Here is a 26,688-nt window from a genome sequence, read left to right as displayed (position 1 = left end):
TTCATTCCTGATCTATAAATATTATATAATTACAGACAAAATCAAGTGCCTATTTTTACATACCATAGGATCCTTTGATCCATACAAGCATCAAATAATTGCTGACAACTTTCTTAACCAAAGTAAAATCAGCTCACTGGGAGCTGAGTGCCTAAAAGCCCAGCAGGAATGCTAAATTTCATGGTAGTCAATATTAGAAAGCAAAGGCATTTAAAATACAACTTTTCAAAAAGCAGCTTTTCAAGCTAGTTAGCATTTTTTTTCCACTGCTTATCAAATTATACAACCTCATTAACCACAGTACAAACTATTTATCTCACATTGAGTGACTTGGAAAATTGACCACTCAAAAAAATGTTGTCATAAAGAATACATCTGTCCTAAAAGAAACAAAAATCTGTCCTAGAAGTAATCAAAAAAGTTTAGGGCTATGAAAATAATTTAGCTCGTTGTTGATATTAATTTGTTTCTTAGTTAGCCGACAAACTGCCAAAGACGTTCAATACAGAACAATATTATCTTATATGAATGACATATCACAGCCAAACAAATGGATCATTTCAGAAGAAAAACGGTGCAGGTATCAGGAAGAAGGGGCGAAACTACTGTTAACATTTCTTCTGAGGATTGCTTGGTCTTAGCTAAACACACTAAATCTCCATGTAGAGAAGAACACAAAAAGTATAACGTCTTTATTTTATATATGTGTAGGTATCTGTGTCAGCATAACTAAACTGTTGCTTCTTAATTACACCTAGAGTTTCTCACCCTGCAGTGTTATAGTCACCTGCCATTCTGCATAAAGCTGACTCAAATCTCAACTACAGTGATAATCTCCCAAAAATAATTATTGTCTCTCACTCAAGGCAAATATTTGCTCTCACTCGAAAAGTTCTAAGATCTATACAACATTACTTCATTTACCCCTTCCCTTTCCACCTTTACTTCACTGTACAAGGCTTGTGTAAAGCTGAAGCTTTCTAAGGTAAATGAACTCGCTCAGTAGAAGTTGACATACCTTTTATCCTTCAAATAACTGTAATTTTTATCAATGTTCAAATGAGTCTTACACACAAGAAGAGCTAAAAAATTAGTTTCATCTAAATGAGTGAGACAAAACAAAGAGAAACTAACAGCAAATCTATGATGTGAGACTGGAATGCTAAGTCAGACTCTTCCAGATTGAGAGATATTTTTTTTTTATGACTTATGTAGTAACTCACATACAGGAAAAACAAGTATTAATATTCTGTCTCTTAGCGTGTAGCTCAGATTTTCTTGTGAATAAACTAACTGCGAAAGCTAAAACATGAATAATAGCTGCACTCTCCCATCCTGCAACAAATACCCTCATTTTATCACATTATTTCTTTTCTCTCATTCAGCATATAACTGTACTAGGAGGTTATAATGGTAGCCAAATAGCTCCCATTTCTACTAGCATTTATACTTGTTTATGACTTATTTGGGAAAGGCAATGCTCTGGTTGTGCTCAAAGCTGCAATCTATCAGTTGCACTACACCCATCTGTGTAAGGAAAACCTGTGTTTTGTGTGCAGGAGAGGATGAAACACTCATAGCATTCGGCAAGAGGCACTGACCTTGGGAAAAGCTGACAGTGCATTTTCTGTAAACTCACTACATCTTAACCTTAATTCCAGATGAGACTCACAAAGCTCTGTATCTTAGCCTGGAGTATCTGTAGATAAAACCAAACCCAGGATATCTAAATTATCCTCTGCTGAGGATCCTCTGCTGTTCCTAAATATACTGGACCTGTCAAAAGAAGTTGAACAGTTTTCCTATATCAAGGTTTTGGTTTTTTTGATCTCACATGTTCCCACTGATTTGTGCAAATGAAGTAGCTGCAGTGTCTAAGGAAGATGAAATCTTCCAGTTTGCTTGTTCAGTGTGCCATCTCTAGTGTAAACATGTTCCTCGTGAGGCATTGGTTTAAAGAGGCATCTAGCTGAACTCTAACATGTAATTACTGTGCACTTTTCAGACAAGTCTCACAATTTATACTAAGTCTAAAATTTAATTATAGGATGCCAGCTTTATAAACAGAATCATAGAATAGTTTGGGTTGGAAGGGACCTTTAAGGTCAGATACTTCCCAACCCCTCCGTCACGGGCAGTGACACCTTTTACTGCTCAGAGCTCCATCCAACCTGGCCTTACACACTTCCAGGGATGGGGCATTCACAACTTCTCTGGATAACCTATTCCAGTCCCTCACCAACCTCACAGTAAAGGATTTTTTCCTAATCTCTAATCTAAACCTACTCTCTTTCAGTTTAAAGCCATCCCACCTTGTTCTGTCACTTCAAGCCCTTGTAAAAAGTCCCTCTCCATCTTTCTTGTAGGCTCTCTTCAGGTACTGGAAGGCTGCAATTAGGTTTTCTCAAAACCTCTTCTTTTCCAGGCTAAACAATCCCAGTTCTCTTAGCCTTTCCTCACAGGACAGCTGCTCCATCCCCCTAATCATCTTGGAGCGAGTCCAGAGGAGGGCTACCTACAGGTTGATGTCCTTCCTGTGCTTGGGACCCTAGAGCTGGATGCAGTACTCCAGGTGGAGTCTCACAAAAGTGGAGTAAAGGGGCAGAATCACCTTCCTTGATCTGCTGGCCACAAGTTTCATGCAGCACATGAAACTCCACTGTCTGTTCTAAGAATTGAAATCAGACAGCAGAGATATAGTCTGAAATCTTTGCATTGCCTGATTATATAACTTAGTGCCTAATTTACAAGGACAGATGTCCTTCTGTGAAAAATTGTCTTTATGCAGGCAAGAACCTGCCACTGGCAATACTATTCTTGCACTCACACATATACATCATCTAATACTAACACTAACCTCTCCCTGTACAGGTAATACTTCTGTGAATGTAAACTCGATGAATGCTTCTGACACATACTAAATAAAAATACAAGTTTAATGACATTTAGAAATGGTGTCAGAACTTTTTACATATCTTACAGGTATGGCACAGGTTTAAAGCAGCTGATGACAAACAGTAATAAAGAGAAGGACTAGATATATTATACCACCCACAAAATATAAACAAGTCAGCCACCCCATTATTATACCATTATACCATTATTATACCACCCCATGTTTGAAACCATTAGCTCCCGCTCCAATGTGAATAAAAAAATAAGTATTCCAAGCAGAGTTGGACAGCTAATCTGATCTGCATTTTCAAGATGAAGCCTGTAAGAACACCAAAAGAGATTTCCTAACTATTTACAGATTAACTTCCCAGTGCTGCTTGAGAAACTGTCGAATTAAACTCTGGTCTCTCAAGGTAGTTGAAAGTGCAGAATTTGGCTACTCTGGGGATAAACAGCCAGAGCTGCACTGGTACCTAAGGATATGGGAAAAGTATATCTGTGATATATGGATCCTATCTGTCTGTCTGTGAGGCTGCCTCCTCTCTGCCAGCAGCCCTGACACTTTCCTGCCAAAAATGGCCATTCATTAGCATCAGAACCAATTAATGAACTGAACTGAGTTTTGTCTGAAAAAAGTTAACTGCTCAGTAGAGCCTAGGCGATCTGCTGTCCCTGTTTCTCTGTTGCCAGTTTACCTTTTCTCCCTGGCTGGACTTGAAATTGCTGCCTCTGAAAACGATTGCAGTAGGAAAAAAAAAAATCACAAACTTTTAGAGCTCCGTATTATTTTTTCTTTCCTCCCTCTCCATCTACACATGTATTAAATAATCCAATTAGGTATTCTGAACACTTTAATTAACAAATTAGTTATGAACTGGAAAAAACATGCTTTCTGTATCTGTCGGGCTATGGTAAATTAACATAAGCTAATAATGCTTTTTTTTCAATGCAATTACTTGAGTTTCACTTTCTACTGACTTTGTTTCTTAGACTGTGTTTGGAATGAAAAAGGGTGATGTTCTTCTTTTTTAAAGTTATTTTTTTCAATGCATCTGTCTGTCCTGGATGTACACTGGCACTTTTCTTTCCTCTTTTTGAAGCTTCTTTTTCCTGCCCCTGCACAAAATTCACTATCTTCTTGCAATGAATTTTTTTTCCTACTGCCCTATATATTGATCTAGAAACTGAATTTGATCTATAATGTTCATGAGAAGGTTTTAAAAAATACACTGTATTGGACTGTAGAATGTGTCTTTATCCAAAGCACATATTTACAGAGAGAGAACTGATGTTTATTTACTTATTAAAGGCAACCATATTTTAAGGATTTATAAATTCTTACTCAGCAAGAGCTCTCTTATAGACATTCAGAAGTTAAGTGGATGATACTACTCTTTCTTGTGATTGGTACTGTTCTACTCTATCCATTACTTCCATGTGCTTCCCCACTTAGAAAAGACAACATACCGTAAGCTGGGCAGTGAATTTACAAACCACTGACAGCTCCATAATAACTTTTTTCTGAGACGGTTTTAATCAAAATATAATGGGTTATGTTGTTTACGGGTATTAGTTTTCTCAGAGGCATCTCTTGTCAACACAAGGAGATTGCAGTATTTGAGGTGATGATCTATAGATAGTGTGCTAACTACTGCATGATAGCTCCATACTGCCCCTATTTGGACGGTGTTAGATCAGAGGTAGCATCTCCTTCCTTGAGATTCATACCCAAACTAAATTCCTGGCAAGTCCTGTAAAGGGACAAGCCCAGACAGCTCAGACAACCCAGGCTGATTCTAACCACCCCATTCACATTCACTTTCTCAAAATGAAAACTATATAAAATCCTTCTCATACTCCACTATAGAATAGTAATAAATAATCGTAGAAGTAGTGATATTAGTTATGGTATTGGAGGTTTTAATAGCAATGCTAAAAAGAGCCTAGGCTAGGTGTCCCTAGAATTGTTCAAAGGCAACACGTTTGGTAGAGTCATTGCAGAACTGATCTGATTAACTTACTGGGAATGATTTGGGGAATAAAAGAATCATATCCCATTATAGATAAGTTGTTGCATCTTCCACACAGGAGGCAGAATTTAAAACTCCACTGAGGGGAAAAAAAAACCACACCAACCCTGTCTCAATTACACCTATGCCAACACTTAGAATTTCTGATGCTTGTTTTATAGTCACATTAATAATTCTAGTAACAGGCCAAGGTCAGCACGCTGATTAAAAGGTAACATGAAAGCCTAGATAGGAGTTACACAGTGGTGCTAAAAGGAGTGTTTTTTGAACATCAACTGCCCTACAGAAACTTTTATATTGCATTATCAATTTTGTTGGCAGCATTAGATTCTCCCCTAATACTGGACTTGAAACAGAACCCCTGGGTACCAAATTTCCTCTTTTTATTCCACTGTGCAAAGATAATTTCCATATATCCAAAAACTCATTATGACCTTCATACTTTCACTGTCTGCTGGGATTATTTCTGAAGTTCTGAGACTCTGCTCAGTTTCAAGCAGCTTCCAATTATATTATATAACATTACATTATGTTGAAATAATGTAGAATTTCTTCCCTAAATTAAAATGGTATGAGGTGGATGATGGGCGGCATTAATTCTTGTACTAGTGAGAAGTGTAAGGTTCAATACCTTGGGAACCATTAAAAGGAAGATTGATAAGGCACTATATCAAATGTGTGCTAAGAATCCTTCTCACGATGTGATGCAGTCCACTGATTCTATTGATGGCAGGTCATAAGATGTAATGGCAGACCTTATAACCTTGACATCACATATGAAAAAGCTACTAAGGATGGATTTTAAAAAGCTGTAGAACGAACTAATTGAAAACTCTCCTTTTCTCTGATGCCAATTTCTTTAGTAAGGTGGCAGCAATATGGACTACTTTTGCAGGAGATTAGGTATGATGAAAATGGAAGGGACTAAAATATTTTTAGCTAGACTACTAACTAGATTTCAGTTAAAATCTATAGTGTCAATGACTTAATGGCATGTATTTATATGCCAATATGGATGACTCCTGTGTCAGTCATTTTGAAAAGTAATTTTTTTTTTTTCCAAGGAAAATTCATCCCCATATTCTCCAAATATAACACTGGATCATTTAACACCCTTAGAAATGTTTGGCTTACATAGATGAAGAATGTAAGTTGATAATTGACAAAAAATTCAAAATTATTTTTTTAAGAAGTCCCTTGAAAATAAAAACTTTTAGGATTTTACAGTACTCAACAATTTTATAATGTTTGCATATATATAGGTAAAAGTGACAGGGACGGGAGCAAAAAAGAGAAATATATGTTTCTCCTCTTCTGTGGTGCTTTGTTTTCTGATATAAGTTACAGACATTTAAAAAATAATCTGTACCTTTCTTATATTGGCACTGAACAACACACAAATTATTTTTTAAAATTGAAATAAAAATATGATAAATACTATAGTATAGTATAGCACTAAGACTTAGTTGTTTAAACTGAAATATTATCTTACTATCAAAAGGATAGTTTGATAAAAACTGGCTGCAACCAGCTTTGTCTGAACAGTTGCTAATTCAGCACTGTTTAGCTTTTTAAGTCCAAGCCTTTGACTACAAACGTTTAACAGAATTCAGGAGTCACCACAGTCTACCTTCCCCAAACCTACTTTTACTATGAAATTCATTGCATCATTCCAGTCTCCACAGAAGTTTTGCCACACAGGAAGCTTCAAAGGATCTTCATCCCCCTTTCTTTGCAGGCCTGACTGGAATAGGAGCAATTGCTTCACCCAACACTAACTCTAGTTAAACCTGTTGATGAGTACTAGAATAGGAAAGGAACCACCTTCCTTGTCTCACAAAGAGAAGCAACAAAATAGTCTACAGTTTCTGAGGTCTTCCTGTTTCCTACTTCTTTCCGTGATTATAAAATGAAAGCATTTTGTTTCCTTTTCACAGCTGCTATAATTGAAAGTGCCCAGGAAAGCAGAAGAAGGAAAGCAACCCAGACTTTGGGGATCCATGAATGAGAGAGTCAGTGTAAAATGCAGAACCTGCATTGTACCCTCAGGCCTTTGGCTCTCTGTAATTATGGAAACACAGATTCATAGTGGTAACTACTATATAAATCAAAGACTCTTACTCACTGACATAGAAACTGTGCCTTCACATTTTAACATGAATTGGTATGAATTTGAAAGAGACTAACAGATCTGCAGGTAAGCACTGAATATTCGTTTCAACAATCAGCAATTTTTCCTATAATGAAAAATAACCTTTACCCTCACAAAAAAAAAAAAAAAAAAAAGAAGATTAGGACACTTCTCCTTATAGGAACAAGGGACTACACAGAAGAATATGAACCAGCAAGTAAAGTGATTTGGAGAGGTTAACTTTTCTAATCAAGTCTCTGTCCGTCAAATCTGCATTTTCTTTTAAATAAGTATAATACTAATCCATAAGTCATTTAAGACTTACGAGGGTCTGAGTAGACAGATGTGGAAAATGTAAAATATTCTCACAAACTGACAAAACCCACCCTACATATACAACTTGGAGGCTTCCAGATCAATGCCATTACATGTGGATTTAATTCTGTTTGCTTAGATCACTAGTTATAGGATTTGTAAACAACGTGATAACAAACATTAGAAATAAATTCATGAATGTTCCAACTTTTGAAGCATCCTAAAAACTGCTGAAAATATTAAACTCTTTGATGTGCATCCTTCCAATTGCAACATTTATAGCAGGAAACTGAACCAGAACTACAGTTACAACTCCACCCTTCTTAATAACATGGTGTGGTTGTTCAGTAAATCAGTGTCTTAATCAATGGAATAAAATATACTATCCATTCTGATAAACTGTTTTGCCAGTCTAGAGTGAAGTGCCATGAAAATGACAAAAATAATTGGGTTGGAGACTAGAATTTTCAAGTGCACATTTCTTTAATTTAAAGGGTCTGGGGCTAGAGGAGGGGGAGTTTTTTCCATTAAATGACTCAAGCACAGTGTGATTTAAATAGTATATTTGATTTGGGAATCTATTAGCAGATAATGACTCCTTGGAGAGAGAAAAAAATTGATTCCCTTATTACTGGTTTGATTAGCAATATCTGTAATTCCATGAAGTTATAAAACAGCTCACCATTAAAACGGAGCTATTTTCTACCACTTGTAGAAGCAGAAGCATAAATACAGAGATGGCCAAGTTCCTGTGTTAAACACACTCCTGAAATCTGCAATACTTTTACTGGCACTAGAACTAGGAAAACAATATTTGTTAATGTATATAAAGAAGTTTCAGTTTTGAAAAGTATGTATGCTAGTGTAGTGGTTTGGATTTTGTTTGCCCCAGAGGCTAAGAAAGTGGTAGCCCCCAAGGGGTGGAAACCCCTGGAAGTTTTGAAATTCTGTCCAATGAGCGCTCCTGCAAAAAATGTAAATGTACCACAACCAAACGGAAGAGAAGAGTTGTAGTTTTAGGTTAGAAGAAGTAGCCATGTTGTGAAAGCCACGAGGAGAGGACAGGAGCCCTCTGGGGGGGTCTCTGCCCCCCCCCCCAGCCCCAGTTGGGGGCTACAGAGACTTGGAACAGTGTTAAGCTGGACTATGTGTCTGTAGCTGTGAGCTGGAGGATGTTTTCCATCGTGAGTGAGCAGAGACAGAGTAGAAGCGGCGGCAGCGTCCAGAGGTTATGGCTAAAAGCCAACTGATAAGACCTGAACCAGAGAAGCAGCAGAAACAGCATGCAACCAAGGAAGACTCAGAGTTGCTCAAGCCGAGGTAGAGAACCGGCAGCAGAGAACAGAACTAAGTTTCTACAGAGAGAAAGCTTGGGGGTAAGAACTGCAAAACTCCCCTAAACTTCCTTGGAGATCCCTCCAAAAATGGAGGGGGTGGACTCTTACTGATTAGAAGTCCTAAATGGGTAAAGATGCTGAGAAGCTCAGTCGTCCTGAGAGCTCAGCCAGGACGGTGTGGGAGGTTGGCCTTGGGGGCCCTCCCTTGCTGCAAGCTACAAAGAAGCTCGCAGCCTGAGACAGGGCACAGAGGCCCTGCAAGGAGCTTGAATCTCCTGGAGATACCAGACCGTCACGAAGACCCCCTGCGTCTTCGTGATATGACGTGGTGAAGCGACCTTTGTCTGGGGTGACGAAGCCCACAGAAGACCCCTTTGCCTGCATCAAGGGGCCGAGAGGAGCTTGGAGGCCTCCCTTGTGAGTGCTGGCAGAGATCCAGCCATCAGCTGCTGCATGAGAAAAGGACAGATGACTGCTGCCTTAGAGACATTGCTGCTCTGAAGAAGGGATCTGTCCTTCTTTCCCTCCTGGACTTTTATTTGGAGGGGAGAAGAGATCTGATCCATTGTAAATACTATATGTCATGGTAGAGATAGTTGTGATGGTGTCTATAATGTGTTATAGTATTTATTTGTACAGTCACTGTAATATATTCCCTTTTCCCCATTCTGAGTCTGGTTGTGTTTTGTCTGGAAAAACCCATCTCACATTAGGCTAAGATGTGGGAGGGGGAATGGAGGTAGAGAATTGGATTTTGGGCTATCTCAAACCATGACAGCTAGGATCATAGGTATTGAGATGGACAACAATCTACAGAAGTTGCTATTTAAACAACTACTATTTGACAAAGAGATGCAACTAAATTTCAAATGACCTTTTGATAGAGAAAATTAAGCAAATGTTTGATTAATGATGGCACTGATCCATATTGCTAAAGAAACATCATTAAAAGAAACTGCACTATAGTGATTATTAGGGTAAGAAAGGGGAGGTTAAACATAATTAAAGGGAATAATTAAATTCCAAATGTCTGATTTGCTTTTCACTTAGATTAGAATATGTAGTCTAGTAAATTAAAAGAAGAAATACTAATCTAAAAGCAAAGTGAAGATACTCCCCACCAAGCTGATGCGAAACTGTATTTTATTAAAGTGATTTTAATAACTTTTATTATTTTAGGACAGGGATTAGAACAGAAATGAACATAACTATGGTCATACAACAGAATTCAACCTAAATGATGAACAGTGTTTTAGAATTGAAGTGCCCCCTAACTTCTTTCATCTGGACAATGAACAGTTGAACACAGAAATTAAGGAACCCAACAGCCTATCAAAACACATGTTCAGACATACTACAACAAGCATAGAACAAAATACAGGGAACACTGTAATAAAAGCCTGTAACCAGCATAAAACAGCATCTATTCTCCTTCAGGAGCAACAAATCATGTTATCTGCTAGTCTCCAGGCCTAAAACCAAAGGAATTGCCACTGCTCCTATCAGGCAATAGGCTTTGAATCAGATCTGCAGGGCTGCAGGACTAGAGCTTGTCAATCATATTTTCTCTAAGCTAGTCTTTGGCTTCTGCTTAGCTTGCTTAGTTACAATAACAATTCTCTAACAACCAGGTAACACAGCCTAGTCTATTTTACTTTTAACTTAGCTGTGTGATTGCATGGGTTAGTGACTATTGTTATAACAATTTTTATATATGTCTGTACCTAAAGCAGCTATTCTGCAGAGAATCAACTATTACTGTAGAATAAAAATGCAGTGCAGAAGACTACAATGACAGGGTGATAGCAGAGGTATTGAAAGTACAAACACAGGGTGGCACCAGAGGAAGCAGGGCTATAAGCACCTCACTAGGTCAATTACTACTCATGAAAAGAAAGTAGCTTTGGGACTTGGCTAACACTAATTTTAGAGAGAAAAAAAAAGACAATGATAAAGAGATCAAAGAACAGGAATTCTACACATGTAAACCACAAATATACAGAGAAGTTGTGAACCAATAAACCAAGATCGATGTCAGGCACTGAGAGGAGGCTGGTAGGTCAGTAATTCCCAGGGTCCTGCTTTCTGCCCTTTTTAATAGTGGGTGCAATGTTTCACTTTTTCCAGTCACCTGGGACTTCACCTGACTGCTGCGATTTTCAGATATGGAGAGTGGCTTGGCAACTACACCAGCCAATTCCCTCAGGACACTGGGATACATCTCATCAGGTCCCATAGACTTATGTCCATTTAAGTTTCTCAGATGGTCATGAATTTGATCTCCTGCAGTGGTACGGACTTTGCTTCCCCAGCCCCTGCCTTGAGGTTCATCCACTTGAGAGGTGTGTGAAGAGAGATTGGCAATGAAGACTGAGGCAAAAGAGTTATTGAGTACCTTATCTGTTGTTACCAGTTTGCCAGTTGTGTTCATCATGGGGCTACACTTTCTTTGATCTTCCTTTTCTGTCTGACATACCTGTAGAAGACTTTCTCATCAGTCTCTGTGTCCCTTGCCAGTTCCAGCCACGTTTCAGACTTCCTGTCTCCATCCCTATATAACTGCACAACTGGGCAATGACCCTATACTATTCCCTGGATACCCTGCTTCCACTTTCTGTGCATTTCCTTCTTGCCCTTTAATGTGACCAGCAGGCCTTGATTCATCCATCTGCATACTCCTCCCAGTTAAGAGTCTAGGACACTGACAGTGCACCCTGGTCCCCACCCCAGATAGAGCCATCCACCATAAGACTTGGAGGAGTTGTGACAACAGGAGTGTAACACTGGATTTTTTTGGGAGTTGTTTGTTTGGTTTTTTTTGGTTTTTCACGGTGGTTTTGTTTTTGTTTGTTTTTATTTTTAATAATAGCTAGACTGATAATTATTTTTTGATTAAGATGAAAATTAGTCTAGCAGTAAATTTATGGCATTGTTCATAAGATGAGGAACTTTTGGCTCAGAAGTTGCACAAACTACTATAAAAAATGGGTGGAGAATATGGGAAGCCTAGGGTATAATTTTGATGCAAAAAATTCTGCTTTTAACCTCAGAAATATTCCACCATTTGGTAATATGCCAGATTTTGTTTACCACCCAAATCCAAAAGGCTGTAACTTTTGTTTCTAGGGTGTTGGTTTGTTTGTTTGTTTTTTTAGGAGGCAGAACATGATATCCAGGCAGAAGCAACACAATTCCTGCAGGAGCAGAAAAAGTGAGGCAGCAATGCAACCTAAGCCAACCTTCTACAAGTCTGGTACTTTGCCATTCTTACACAATTTCAGGATTTAGAAGATAAGGGCACTACAATAATTTGCTCTCTCTTCTTTATCCTTACATTGAAATATTTTTAAATTTTAAGTTCATTAAGTCAACTTATTATACCTTTCACATGTATTTTGTGAGAAAGATAAAATTTGAGCATTGATTCACAAGAATGTGTGATATTTTATATTTTAGAACTTTGATACTATTTTGAAAAAAAAATAAACTCAATAATATTCAGAATACTAATTTTCTGTTAATCTAAAATTTTATGCTTAAATGTATGGGAAATTAAGACGATATATAAACAGACACCTAGAAATATCAAGAAAAACTATGAAAATTCCTATGGGTGAAGATAAAGTCTTATGTTCAGACCGTGAAATAAATTTGCTTAGCCCTAAGGATATAATTAGACCAGGTAGGCCATCAAAGTTACACACCTATTCTTCCAAACCACAAGGCTGAGGTGGCTTTGTGACTTCTTATCAACATCTCATTACATTACAGAAATATGTGCAAAAGCCAAAGTTTCTGTGGTGCTAGAAAAAAACCTGAATGACAGCAGTCATTTCTAAGGTGGGAACAAGTTAAATCAACAAAGTACGTCAAAGCTCTTTAGTTTTGCTTCAACAGCCATGACCTCGCAAATGTTCATGTACCCGGTGAAGACAGGTATGCTCAACTAAAGTCAGTTATCCAGCTGTACTGTATGACTCCACCCACATCAGGCATTTGGCCCATGCTGCTACATGTTTGCAGAAGCCCAAATAAATGACATCTGCAACCCTTCCCTTTTCGACTGGTGTAGTCACTCCATCATAGAAGGCCACTACGGTGGTAAGGGAGGATTTGCCCTTGGTGAAGCTGTGCTGGCTGTCCCAAACCACCTCCCTGTCCTCCATCTGCCTTAGCATGGCTTCTAGGAGGATCTGTTCCATGATCTTCCCATGCACCGAGGGGGGGCTGGGAAGTAGTGTACTTCTCCCTGCAGTGTAATGGAATGCAATTACTGTCCCATACAACGAAACAGAAATTCATTCTGTTCACAAACGGTCTGTCAGACAGCTAAAACTGTTAAAACAAAAGTTAGCAGTAGTATTCCACATAAAAAGCATTTTGGTATTAAAAATATCATTCATCATTTTTTGAAATATCTGAACATGATGTTGAGAGCATCCCTTACCTCCTCTCTTGTTTAACTTGGCATAACCCGGCACATAGCTGCTTGTCATAGATGATGAACTGCTGAAGGAGGAATGGGGTAATGCTGAGACCAGAGGTTCATCGCACTTTTCTGAAACACAAGAAAACATATTCACTTTATGCTCTTAATTATTCATATATATTAAGTCGCAACGTGCTCTTTATTTATTTTTTTTTTTGGGTGGTAACACAACCTTGTTAATTTTCACGTGTGGCATGTGGAATGCATTTAGCTACATCCCGACTCTGCAACCAACAAACCAAACAAAAACCCACCTCAAAATCCACAAGAAAACATACCCACAACTTGACATGAGGGAAAAAAAGAAGGACTTCAACAAAGGACAAAATTAGATAATGGTAAAGCCTAACCATGGGCCACCACTCTCCTTAGGGATGCAACAGTTGAACCACAAAAAACCCCTGCCCTAATATACCTGGAATGTTTTTGGTGACATAATCTAGTGCTAAAGAAAAGAATTATCATGAAAGTTTTGTAAGAAGTAGATAAGATACAAATTTTCATTTATGTAATAGAAGTGCTGACAAATTGATACTTAAAAAAAAAGAAAATAAATTAGGGGACACTAATGAATCCCTATGAATTATCACATACAACAGATTCACGGAAATAAACCTATACTAACTAATCTCTATAATGCATTTGAACATTTTGCTTCCATTTTACTCAGTTATAAAGAAGATTAACTTGGTATTAGCATGTAAGATGTAAAAAACCAAAATCAGTCTTTGGTTTTCTAATGAAGAAAAAAGTTTTAAAAAAATCTCCTGTTGTTGTATGATATAAATTAGAATGTAGAGATATGGGTTTGGATTTTTCAAATACTTAGTTAATATACTATGCTTTGTTCTAGTTTTTGTAAGGCATTTCAACAGATGGGAGAAATATGTAGCTTAAAGTACTCATTTACTTTACAGGTACAACTAAAAAAAGCCCTAGCCTACACCAGTAAGCTTGACTAATCTTTTTAAACACATGCATTGCAGCACAAGCTCTACTGCAAGTGGAAACACCCTCAATTTACGTATCTAGAAAGCATTAGATCACCGTAGGTGGTCTAGACCATCACAGGTCTAAATACACATAAGGAGCATATTTAGTGATCAGCCACAACACACAGTTTTGGAACAATAACAAACCGGTGATTTGGCTGGACTGGGTCATGCGAAGGTCAAAATAGTCATACCTTCTAAAGAAGAACTTTATGAGGAAAAAAGGGATGCGAGTTAATCAAGTAATTTACAATGACATTCACTTAAAACAGGCAGTCTCATGTAATAGAAAAAAAAAAATTACTTTCACAGCAATAGAAACTGAAGCACATAAATGCAGAAGAACATTAATTCAGGAATCAGTACTTTGACATTTAACAAAATAAATAAGTTTCTTTTACAAATCTCTGAAGTAAAAAACGTTAAGGGGAAAAGTAGAATTTATACAAGCACAAGCATGAGTAAAGGGCATCTACTCTGCATTGAATTAAAGGACGATTCCAGAGACTTTTAAGTTCACTACCGCACAATTTAATGATGGAAGTTTGACAAGGTTAGATAAATGGTTTCAAACATTGTTGTTTATACCAAAAAACAGAAAGATCAAATCCCTTCTCCCTCTGCTCTGGCTGTGGCCAGACAGCACATCTAGTCAGAAGCCTGCAGCCAGGTGTTCCTCACATCACACCACTCAAGCAACACACCAGGGTTGCACACACCTCTCCCTAGGAGGAGGGATAAGGGAGTAAAAGCCTATGTTTTAAGATCCTGGGTGCCACGTTGCTATTATTTCAGTCAAAGTAGTAAAAAGTTAGAGCTTAAGAATAGAAGTGAGCAGCAGATTGCCCTAATTGCCAATTTTTGTCCTTGACATCATAATCACAGAAATACAGAACTATTTGACAAAGTTTTTCTCAAGTATTTCTTTATCCCGAGTCTATTTTCCGTAATTCATAAAAATATGTTTTCAGCTTAAAAACTGACAGCAAACTTCTTGTGCTGTCATGTCACTCAGTGCCACCTAGCTTGAGACTCAAAGGCATCTATCATTAGTCCTATTGTCTAGGTAAAAATGGAATGAAACATTTATAAGCAAAACAACATATCATCAGAAGATTTTAAAAATACCCAACAAAATCTCTTTGTAACATTTTCCTGTGCTTTTATTGTATGATATTTAAAGGAAAAAAACATATGCTCATCAGTAATGAGAGCTAAGGTTGAACATGTAGCTTCGTTCAGTTTCCTAGGGGGTTTTCAGTATATTTTTTTAAAGAAAATTGTTAGGTTTATACAATTTTCTGCCACCCATAGCTTCAAACTGGGGTGAGGGGAAAAGTCTGCATCTTCATGGAAAAATATTAGAAAGATCTGGATACAAAAAATGGATGCTATTTATGCAATTTAATTTATTACTTAATAGAATGGGAAGCTATTGCTCACTATATTCTAAAAAATAAAAGAAAATAAAAATAAGAGTATAAAAGAAAATAAAGAAATAAAAGAGCTATCATAAATCATAACAAATAAACTTTTAAAAAGTTTTTTAAAATGTAAGCAAAACCTTAATATCTGCAACAAAAATAAAGATGGATTTTAGGCAATGTGCTTAGGAACAACAGGACAGCTGAAAGAAACCTCTTCAAATAGTGGAAGCTCATCAGAACTTCCAATCTTTTACTGAGTCCCGTAGCTACTGAATTTTAATTTGACAGCTTTTATATTGGTGTTACTATTGAAGACATGCAAAAGAAATATGGAAAAACATTTTTGGAAAGAGTACTAGTTTCTAAATCATCATTCCCCTGTATGGCCTACCTTGCACTAACTCATACTCTTGGATTCGAAAAAATCCAGCAGAGAAGCTTTACTTAGTTAAATATATATATATATACACACACATATAAATCCCACACGGAGTATCACTCTGCCACTGTGGTCACAATTTTTGCAGACAGTTGTGAATATACTTAATTTGGTGTACATGTGCTTTTGCAGTATTAAATCTGAACAATCCGATTTCTTAATTTGGTTGGGATCAACAATATTGGGGTGGGAGCTAGAAAAAACCAAAGCATAATTGATATAGTTTTCTTTCACTACTGTTTAGAACTGTAATCCTTTCCTATGCCTGTTTGGGACACCAACTAATAAATTTAAAAAAAAACAAACAAACAAACAAAAAACCAAACAAACCAAACCAACCAACCAACCAACCAAAAAAAACCCCACTACAAACCCCACCCCCACTTTCTCATTTTTTAAAAACAGTAAACCTCCCAACCTTGCCTGCTCATTTAGGCTTCAAAAATATAGGAAATCCACCATAAATGTGTATGAATTATAGGGAAGGTTTATATTTCAAATGAATAGACTTAAAAAAGATATTACATCTCTTTAATAACTCATGACTTTAGGTGAAACAGAACAAAAGTTAGAAGACTGCTTACATAAGCTAATATTTCTAGCCCTATATAAAAGTTCCACTAAATATATTGCACTATTTAAACTTCCTTCAGAACATGAAATACTGTTATGCTACAGATTTAAGAGAAAAAAAAATCCTTGGGAACCTTTGGTTCTTTCAGCAGTTTTAGTTATTTCCCGTGGAATCCAATTTTTTACTTACTAAAACCAGAATCATATATACCTTCCTGTTACTGAGATGTAATAGCTTTCCCATATAAGTCAATGCACTGTGCCCTGTTAATCAATTACAGAGCACACTTTCCTGTCAGCATCGTAGCAGCAAAGAAATAAACTCTCCTCTATACCATTTTTCTCAGTGATATATTAACATCCCAGCCAGCTTAGGTCCATTTAAATGTTAACTTTTTGAAACGAAAAGACAATTCCCGTCCAGCCTACTCTGTTTAGATCAGAGGAGTTGCTAGCTTTGTCATAGGTATGATGACATTTGCTACTCTGACTTCCCTATTGAGAGGGAAATAACAGTATATGTCCAACAGAAACAAGTTTCCTTGAGATACAAGTAATTAGATCAATGGAAGGAAGGTCACCTAATGTCATTAAATACAAATGCAAAACATCTGCAATCCACAATCTGTTAACTCCTCAAGACTTAATGATCATTGAAGCAAAAGAGTGCTGTGCTCTTGCTCTGTTCTTACATGTTTTCTCAGGTACCCAGCTGTTGGAAACCAGGTAGCAAGTGAGATGGATCTCTTGTCCTTTCAAGTGCAGCCTCTCATATTTCTGGTGTTCACGCTCAACCAAACCAGGAAAGGGATATGTGCCCTTTCCTGTTTTACAGTCTATTTATATCTTATTTTTATAGTCTAACCATCTGGATAAACTAAAAACGGGCTGTCTCCTACTTTGCCTGCAACTGCTTTAATTCCCACTTAGTCCATGAACTATTTGGGGAATAGAGACCATGATTTTTGAAAGGACAGATGTTGATTGTAGCACAAAGCAGACCATACACATACAAACTCTCTTTTTAACCCCATAGGTTGTTAAAGCTTAATCCTCACTATACCAGCAACTTCAGTGATTTTTGATGGGCAAAGCAGAGTAAAAAACCTCAATGCTTCACTGCACAGAAATCTGTTCAAATCCCTAGCATCCTGATCAATAAACAGGTCACCTGTAAAGCTGCTGACATCTCTTATCAAAGCAGTCTGAGTAGATGAAAAAGACAATCTGCAGTTGTATCTAGCAGTAGGTTTGAATGCATATAAACAACTATATATCTAAAAATATTAAGAAATGGGAACATTATATATTTATAGTCACAGGTGGTTTTTATTAATAATTTCAAGCTACATCAGAGGATCTCTCAGAAGCTCTTGCAAAGATTCTGTCAGCAAAGTAAAAAGAGACCTGTGCAACAGGGGTCCTAAAAAAGAAAAATACCTGGAAACTGATAGATTTCATCACATATAAGTGATCATGACTTATTAAGTAAGCATTTGAATAACAAAGGCTTTTACATCATTATGGTCCAGCATGCACTGAACAATATAACTTTAAAAAAACCCCAAGCCTCAAATCCACAAACTCACCCCACCTGCTTTAAAATCTTCAGTCAAGATTTCACACAAAATTATAATCTAGGATAATAATTTTGTGAGGATGGTTCTAAGATGCAAACGTGCCACCAATAACAACTTTACTAAAATAAAGCTCCATATGTGTATGTCAGAAATTAAGAACTTGAAAGCTGATCAAATTAGAGTCAAAAGGGCAAATGACTGCAATATCAATATTGTGTTCTGATTCCAAAGTAGCTGCAATGAATTGCTAGCAGAATATGAAACAGATGAGTCAATCTGTAGTAGCACTGAAAAAAATATCTTAGCCAAGAAATACAGAAAGCCCTGGCTTTCTAACAAAAAGTCTTAACCATTTCTCTTTTACACTATACATATTTAAATATGTTTTAAATATATTTAAAATACAAACCATTAAAACTTAACTATTAACAGTATATCCAACTCATTAATTATACAAGAATGGCCATCAAGTATAGGGGGAAAAAAGTTAAAAGCTATTTTAATCTTTACTTGTAATGCAAAAGACTCCTGTTTTAAATATGAATTCTAATATAAATGTTGGGGAGCAGGGGATACAATCATATCATCTGGGTTTAATTTGTACTGTGTGCTAAATGTTAGTTATCCTAAACACATTTGTCTCCTCAAATGGTGTCGCGACGAGGGAAGTGAGGGATGCTCAATATGAGAATCAGCAAACTTCATTTATTGATAAGTGCTAACAGCTTAATATATGCTTTATAATTAGCTCATGCATATTGCAAAAGCTGAGCTCACCATTGGCTCTGGTCTAAATGTTGATTCCACCTCTTACTCCCTTCTTATGTTGATACAAGTGGCTCTCAGTTGCTTTTGTTTTGTTCCTGTTTACCAGCCAAGTAGCAGGCACAAAGACACTGTAGCTTTGCTATCTCAGATTTTCTCACGGCCTAGTCAGGCCGTGTTCTATACTCCAACAGTTCATCCATAGCTCCAGCTACATCCATATGTCCCTGTCCTACCAGCCAATCCTCCACAAAATGGAATATGTAATTTCTCTGTAGCATGCTGAGGAGAAAGAATAAGCCACTAAGCACTTCTGAAAAGCAGTCATGAGATTGCAAGGGCACTCTAGAATGTGGATAAATACATATGGGAATTGGCATATCTCCAATGACAACCAACAGGAATATTAATGTGGCTGGTTTGAATTGCAGTGTTTTAGTATGCTGAGACAGCCTTACTTTTCATATTGCACAGGCAGGTTTTATAATCCGAAATGAATGCTAAAATCCACCAAGTTTAATTCACAAGACTGTGTCCCCCCAAAGAGTAGGAATAAATAAGCATAAGTTGCTAGAACATTTCACGCAGTGTTTCAAATGAACTTTTAAAATGATGCTAACCAAAAAGGTGGAGATACCTCAAAGCAGCTCATTGTCAATGAAAACCCCTTTAAAAATCGAACTTAGAAGCAGGTGTTATTGAGGACGGCCTGTCACAGGTTAATTCCAATGACAAGAAATGCAACCTTGGCCCTGTGCCACAAGCCTGTTGTTCAGTAGGATACACCTCTATCCAAACTTCAGATCATGAATGACAGGAACACTGCTGGAGATGTCCTTTCCTAAGTCCCCAGAAGGGCCACTAATGAAAACAACACTCAGGGCAATGGCTGGAAAAATCCAGGGAGAATATAGCTTATGCTCCAGATTCTTAATCAGCATTTTGCAATTCAGCAAGGAATCAGTGAGAAGTTTATCAAAGACCTCCTTCTCTTATGGGGAAAGGAAATACACCTGACAAGGAAGTATTAGCCAAATGTACAAGCCTTTGTTACACTCGGGGTGGTTCAACCAACCAACCTTTTGCCTTATGCATGTTCTATTGTCTCTTTCTTGGCTTGGAAGACAGTTTAAAGAAAATCCACCATATAATGCTACTTACTTTTCCTCTCTCCAGATAAAAATCTGACTGTACTCCTCAGCATGTTCCTTGGACGGCTTTATCTACTAGATAGAGATGGTGATTGGCAGAGTAGAAGCTTGATTTTTCACCCTCTTCTGTCCCACCTCTCCTCCATATTGCAGAAGTCTTCTCCTTTCCTACATGACTGACATTTCACACAACAGTCTTGACAGACTGCTAGAGAGCCAAGTTCACATTCAGCTTCATAGGCAAACAAACCCAAGTGTCACTGAAGATTTTCTGTATCCCTAGACCTTAGCTGTAATCTTAAAGATTAGAGTGGCTCATACTGATCGCCTGGGATGTTTCATATTCCACTTCAAGTTGCCTACCATAATACAGTGTTGCTCAAAATGCTGGCTGCAGCTAAAAAAATGTAGCAGCTATTTTTGCTCCTCCTCCAAGGTGGTCTTCACACAATGCTTAGTGATTAAAATTACTTGTTTTGAGGTTTATTTCAAGCCTTTCTCTAGATCTCTATAAGGAAAAGAGCAAGTCTTAGGAAATGCTATTTTATGGCAGTCACTTTGCTCACAACAGAGAACAGGTCTGTTTCTTTGTTCCAGTTCTGATTCAGGAATTTGTCTCTGGATATGTTACCAGGGCCATTTCAAGAAGTACATTTGGATGCCCAGAGGCAGACCACACTTACAAGATTTTCCTGAATCTTACCTGAACCTAAAGTTCTTACCTGAACTTTATTTCTGATACCTCTTGACCAGTTTTTAGAGTAGCCAATGACTTATTAATCTGAAAGATCATGGTATGGCTACATGTTTTGACTCCTATAAATTAGTGTCCTATTCAATCCAAGGACCAGATTAGTAATAAATAAGAAGACTTTCTTAGCTTCAGGAATTTTTAATAAAACTTTTTTAAGCACTCCTGGAAAAAAATATAAAAACAATTTCATAGATGTGCAATGTACTATATGACTACTATTAAACATTTCTGGATACATTGCCGTCATCAAGTGACATACAATGTAATCCACAGTACTCTCTGTACTTCTGTCTTTAACCACTGAAAATGAGAAAAGGTTTAAAATAAACATAATTACTTACTGTGATCGGCAATTTACCCAGAGACATTAGGATTTATTTTTTAATTAAGCAGCCTCTTGAAATTAAAATTTATCAAAATTTCAACATTTCACAAAGGAAAAATAGAAAACTGTACCCAAAACTTGTGTAATTCAACTTTTCTGAAAATTGTTATTATTTAAATTCTGCATTTATGAAAATAGATATTTTCTTCAGTATTTTATATTTGGAAAGGAACTCATAATTAAATGTGTGGCTTATTTTATTGTTTAGTAGAATGCCATTTTAAATTATTTAAAAAATATATTCTTTTTGTAGTGTCTAAGGTACAGCTACAGTAAGGTTACTAAGGCAACTGGTGCTGACTGTTGGTTGTGGTTTGGTTTTGGTTTTTTTATCAGGAGAGAGTGGACAGAGGAAATTTTTGCATCAGTTGAAAACAACAGCTTATCTAGATTGCCTTTGCTTTACTTTAGAGTCTGCAGAACCTCCCATAGTCCATTGACAATTTGACAAATGTTCCCACCCTTGCTACTGTGTCTTCTATGAACACAGTTGTAAAGTGTTTTGCATGCTATGAAACTCAGAATTGTATGAGAAACCTGCCATCTTTTTTGTTCATTTGGAAAAAAACTCAACTACTCAGGTCAGTGGTACCAGGAACAATTAAAAGTCAGTCAGTCTGTTTTTCTGACTTTCATTAAACTGTCCTTAGTGCATAAGCAATAATAGACTATCAATCCTATGCAAAGTAAAACTCATGAATATTTCCATATTTTTGCATATCCAATCCTCAGGTGCCTCTTCAGTATTTAACCTTCTGACACGCAAATATACTACTTCACCTTTTCACTGCTGAAAGTACCTGAGCATTTTGAAGGATTTTACAGCAAACTGAGCTCCATCTTCAGTATCTTTACAGGTAGGTATGATTTTTCACAGACTAGTACTTATCTAAGTACGGAGAAGCCTGGAGTCATGACACAAAGTTTTAGAGCAGAGAGCAGAGAAACCCACAATGATAAAGGAAAAGAATACTGGAATTCTTCACAATTTTTCTTGTCAGGTCTTACTTAAATTAAAATACACTTGCAAATTACCAAGCCTATGTTCTTCCTCAGTCAACTTTACATCAACAAGTATCTTTTGTTTATTAGGTGGGGGGGTGGGTGGTGGATGGTTTTGTTTGGGTTCTTTTGGGGAGGGGGATTATTTGTTTTTGTGGGGGTTTTTTTGTTAGTTTTTCAGGACCTAGGGATAAAACACTAATGCATAACAAATAGTTTTTTGAAGATTTTTATCAGTCAGCTTAATTTTTCATAATTGCTTTAGCAGTCTTCCATCTCTAAATTTAAGTTTTATCTTTAACAAAAAAATAATATGCAATTTTTTCCTCATGGTGCTACTTATTTTAATTTTACAAGTTTTTTTACAAGTTTTATATCAACTTTTACAAGTTTTATATCAACATAATTGTTCTGAGTTTAGGGATGTTAATCCAGGTTTTACCTAACTTAAGCAATATCAACACAACCAATGAGGGACTTTAAAATTGCTGGACACTTCAACATAAAAGCATACCACAGAACCCAAATGTTAATTCTCAAAACAATATAGGTACAGAAAAAAGAGATCTTTTAAACTTGGTGTGTAGAATGAATATTGAATTGTTTCACAAAATGAAGGTTCAAAATATTTTATTATCTCATGATGTTATCTACCTACTTACTATTGTTTGAGATGCTTGACAAAAGTCTCATAAAAAAGTTAATTCAGAGCAAAAGCTGCAGATTCCTGTCTGAAGGCCATACTAGAAATCTACACTTTCCCTATAATGGCTAGGGAGGACACTGTTTCTAACAGGCAGACAAAATATTTAATACCATGAAGCAAAGAAAGCACATCCCACATGTGGTTAGATGAGAAAAAAATAGAAACTAACAGGGAATGCAAAAAGCAGCAAAACATCGTTTCTTAATTTGCACAGCAGAAAGTAAACATCACTTAAGCTTAAACTCAGGGTTTTATTCAAAGGCATTATTAATTCCAGGTTTGTGCATTGTTGCTTACCTTCATATCCCCTTTGGAGAAAACAGATATGTCATTTATAGCAGAAGCTGCTTATCAGTTGCCTGCTGTTAGAAGTGATGACAGAAGCAAAAACCAAAAGAAGTGTGATCTATGAATTTAACCATATTAAACTGACAGACTACTTTTTTCCTGAGAGGAAAAGACAAATAAGGTGTTTCCTGCCTCTTCTACTTAAAGCTTTATTTTCCCCTCCAACTAAGTATAAAAGGAATGCTTTCTCAATTCCTCTCAGTGACACATGGGAGGATTAGCTCTGATTGCATTTTGCAAACTCTTTTGGTAAAAAGCACTCTTTCTCAAAGTATCAAGTGACTACAAAAAATAAATCATCATAATACATTGACAAAAGCACCAAGGAAACATCCTGAAAAGGTATTTTTGCAGGTGAAAGAAATATTTTTGTGCTTGCATTAATGCAGGGTATATGTGGCATATGTTTAAGATCATGTTGGCCTTGATTTGACTTTCCAAAACCAGAAGATAAGCTTCCAAATTATGGTGATATCCTTTTGGGGTTTTATAGGGCAAAAATCTCATGTGAATTTTGATGAACAGAACCACGGCTAGGAAAGGAACAACAACAAAAGAATTTGAAGAACATTTGATAATATAAAAATGTGAACACAGTTTAGATTTCTGAATTTATCTCTTTATCGTAGAGCAAGCTGTGCTACAACCAACCTGTGAGACACAGTATTCTCTCATAAACTCAAACCAACTGTGGAACACAGCTGTGAATTTTGGCACTAGAGGCCCAAAGCTCTTACACTAATATCTTGAAAAAATCATATGTAAATCAGAACAGGCTAACAAGCATTTTCATATGCCGGTACAAAAATCTGCAAGTTGATTCCAGTAAATGTTCAGCATCCTTAAGCATACTGAAGGTACAAGTCAGTTCAGGACAGTAGTTTCATAGAACACACATTTTGTGGATTTCTTATTCCCCAAGGTCTGAAGTACCTAGCATTTAATAATTAAAGATAGAATCCTTATTTTTTCCCTAGAGGCTAAAGAAGATATCACACTTCTACGATACAAACAAAAAGATTTGCATAAATTTGTATATCTGAAGCTGAATAGAGCATTTTTCTTTATGATAGACTTACAATTTAGACAGATGAGAATGTTTGACTCACAGCTGTAAAGTATTTAGAGGACTCCTTTTCTGACACAGGACAGGGCAACCAACATCACAAGCAAACTCCTCACCAGTTTGCTTGGATTTCTGGTTTTATACAAGGAGTAAAACTTCAGAGTAAAGTCAGTGTTTCAACTAAGTGATTTGATCTTATCAGAAGAAAACTGCAAACATTTTTAAAAATGTGTATGAATGATAGGTCAAGTCTTTTCTAACTGAGGATAGCTAAAGTGAGAAATCAGTCAGAAGTGCAATCTCCATTTTTGAGATGCCAATCAGTTTTTAATTCCAGATAACACAGTGTGCTCAAACTCTAGATGTTAGTTCTACATTCAGTTGAGACAATAAAATCTTGGAGGGGTGGGTGAAGATATATATATATAAGATTATTAGGAGGAGATACAGATTTGGAGTGTTGCAGGTCCTTCTATGTTCTTTTTTAAAAGGGAACGAAGTTGCAACGCAAGGAAAGCCTATGTCAGCCTTTATTAATCCTTAGCATGAGAAGCAATATCAAACTACTGCAAAAGCAGATAACTTTAAGTATGGTTCAAATGCATAAACCACTGCACTTATCAGGAAAATACATATTCAGATTTTAGAACAGCTCAGATTTTTTTAAAAAGAAGGAATATTAGTGAATGATGTGGGACTCAGCTGTAGTTAGAATATTACAAAGCAAGTTACCATGTGTTCTGCTTCTTATTTGATACTTTTTCTTTCATTTTTAAGGAAGAAAAAGTAGTTACACATCTAGCATGCATGAAGATTTTTATCATTTTGCTCGAATGCAACATAAGGGAGAAAAATATGACAAGCAATCATTATATAGTGGTGTCTAGATTTTGTGTTATAGGATGACATCCAATCAAAAAGGCACAACAAGATCCACTAATATTTCACAGAATACCTGAGCAAGTCATGATGTTAAATAAAACATTGAGATAATCACAAGATAAATAGAAAGACCAAATATTTTGAGATCCATGCTCAGGTGTAGCACTAAACCTGCATTATACGGGAAATCTGTTGTTTAAACATGTCTTAAAATGGCTTTTGGTGGTCTCTTTGCAAACACATGCTTCTTCTTCCCAGCACCCTCCATGACAAGTGTTATCCAAGCAGGAATGTCCTGGAAAGGTGTCCTGAGGTGTTTCCCATTGGCCTTTGTTAACCCCTTCCTGTGATTGGGTGTTCCTGTAAGCCCCTTGAGACTTCTAATTGGTTACCCTGTGAATCCTCCTGAACCCTATAAAATGTAACATCCCCAACAATAAACCCTCTCTTGCCTCCTCTCTGTGCCCGGTGTGCTGTCTCTGTGCCGGCCATGGAGACACGTGCGTGGGGGGAGGGGAGGGCACCTCTCCCCTCCAGGCTCAGGGACAGAAGAAACCCCTGAGAAACCCTTGGATTTCCCTTTCCCCATCCTTCAAGACGTTGGAATGGTTCTTCAGATGGAAGTGGAACTAGAACTGGGCCGCCCCATGCCGAGGGTGGGGAAAGGGATCCAGACTCAGGTTAGACTTTCTGGTTCTATTTCCTCTCTTGAAGCAGTACTGTTGTGGGAAAAGGCTTTCTCATAAGCTTCTCTGCCCTAAGAAAACCACAAGAGATGCACCTTAGGAACCTGTTTTAGATTCCTAAAATTTATCAAGTACACCATGATTAAATATTTTTTTCTTCTTTCCCTGCCCCTCCACCCTCTAAAGCAAAAGTGTGTTTGTGTTGTCCTGTTCAAAAAACTCAGACTGTATCAACATTTCCAAAGAGCTACTTAAATGAAAAATCATTTCTGACCAGACTATAAGGTGCAAGTCAAACGACATGGACTGCCTGTATTGATCAGTGTTGATGATTCAGATTTCAATGGTTCTGTCATACTAGCAAAGATTGAAAAGAACTAATGGAAAGATGGTGCAGCACTTCTCCTACATCCAGCCTTTGCACTGCCCCAGGCAAAATTCACTTGCTTTTCGCCATCTGTAGTAAAACAGCTTATATCTTACTAATGCTCATCTGGTGCATTACTGGGACAAGCAGAAGAAAGCTTTGGTTAGAAAAAGAAGAGAAAAAAAGTGCCAAGTATGAAAGCCAGTTCTGAACTTATTGTGGATCAAAACAATTTTAAAAGGGCTAATCAAGTATAGGGTTAGTGATCAGTATCCCCTTTCATTTTGAAGACTAGCTATTACAATTCCAGGTAGGTTCACACGATCCCAAAGGGGCTTGGTTTTATTTTGCTTTTTTTTTTTTTTTAA

General features: G+C 37.0%; 1 protein-coding gene across 1 annotated transcript in view; it reads right to left on the bottom strand.

Moving 5' to 3' along the window:
- CNTNAP2 (contactin associated protein 2) overlaps positions 1-26,688 on the bottom strand; it is a 1,030,565-nt gene that overhangs the window by 698,361 nt on the left and 305,516 nt on the right. Inside the window, exon 2 of the mRNA XM_032681831.1 lies at positions 13,156-13,266. Coding sequence (XP_032537722.1) covers positions 13,156-13,266 — 111 coding nt within the window. The remainder of the gene's footprint in view (positions 1-13,155; positions 13,267-26,688) is intronic.

The sequence above is a fragment of the Chiroxiphia lanceolata genome, chromosome 1, assembly GCF_009829145.1.
Source record: "Chiroxiphia lanceolata isolate bChiLan1 chromosome 1, bChiLan1.pri, whole genome shotgun sequence".
Taxonomy (NCBI): Eukaryota; Metazoa; Chordata; class Aves; order Passeriformes; family Pipridae; genus Chiroxiphia; species Chiroxiphia lanceolata.
Note: the sequence above shows the minus strand (reverse complement) of the source record. Positions and strands in the feature narration are given on the sequence as shown.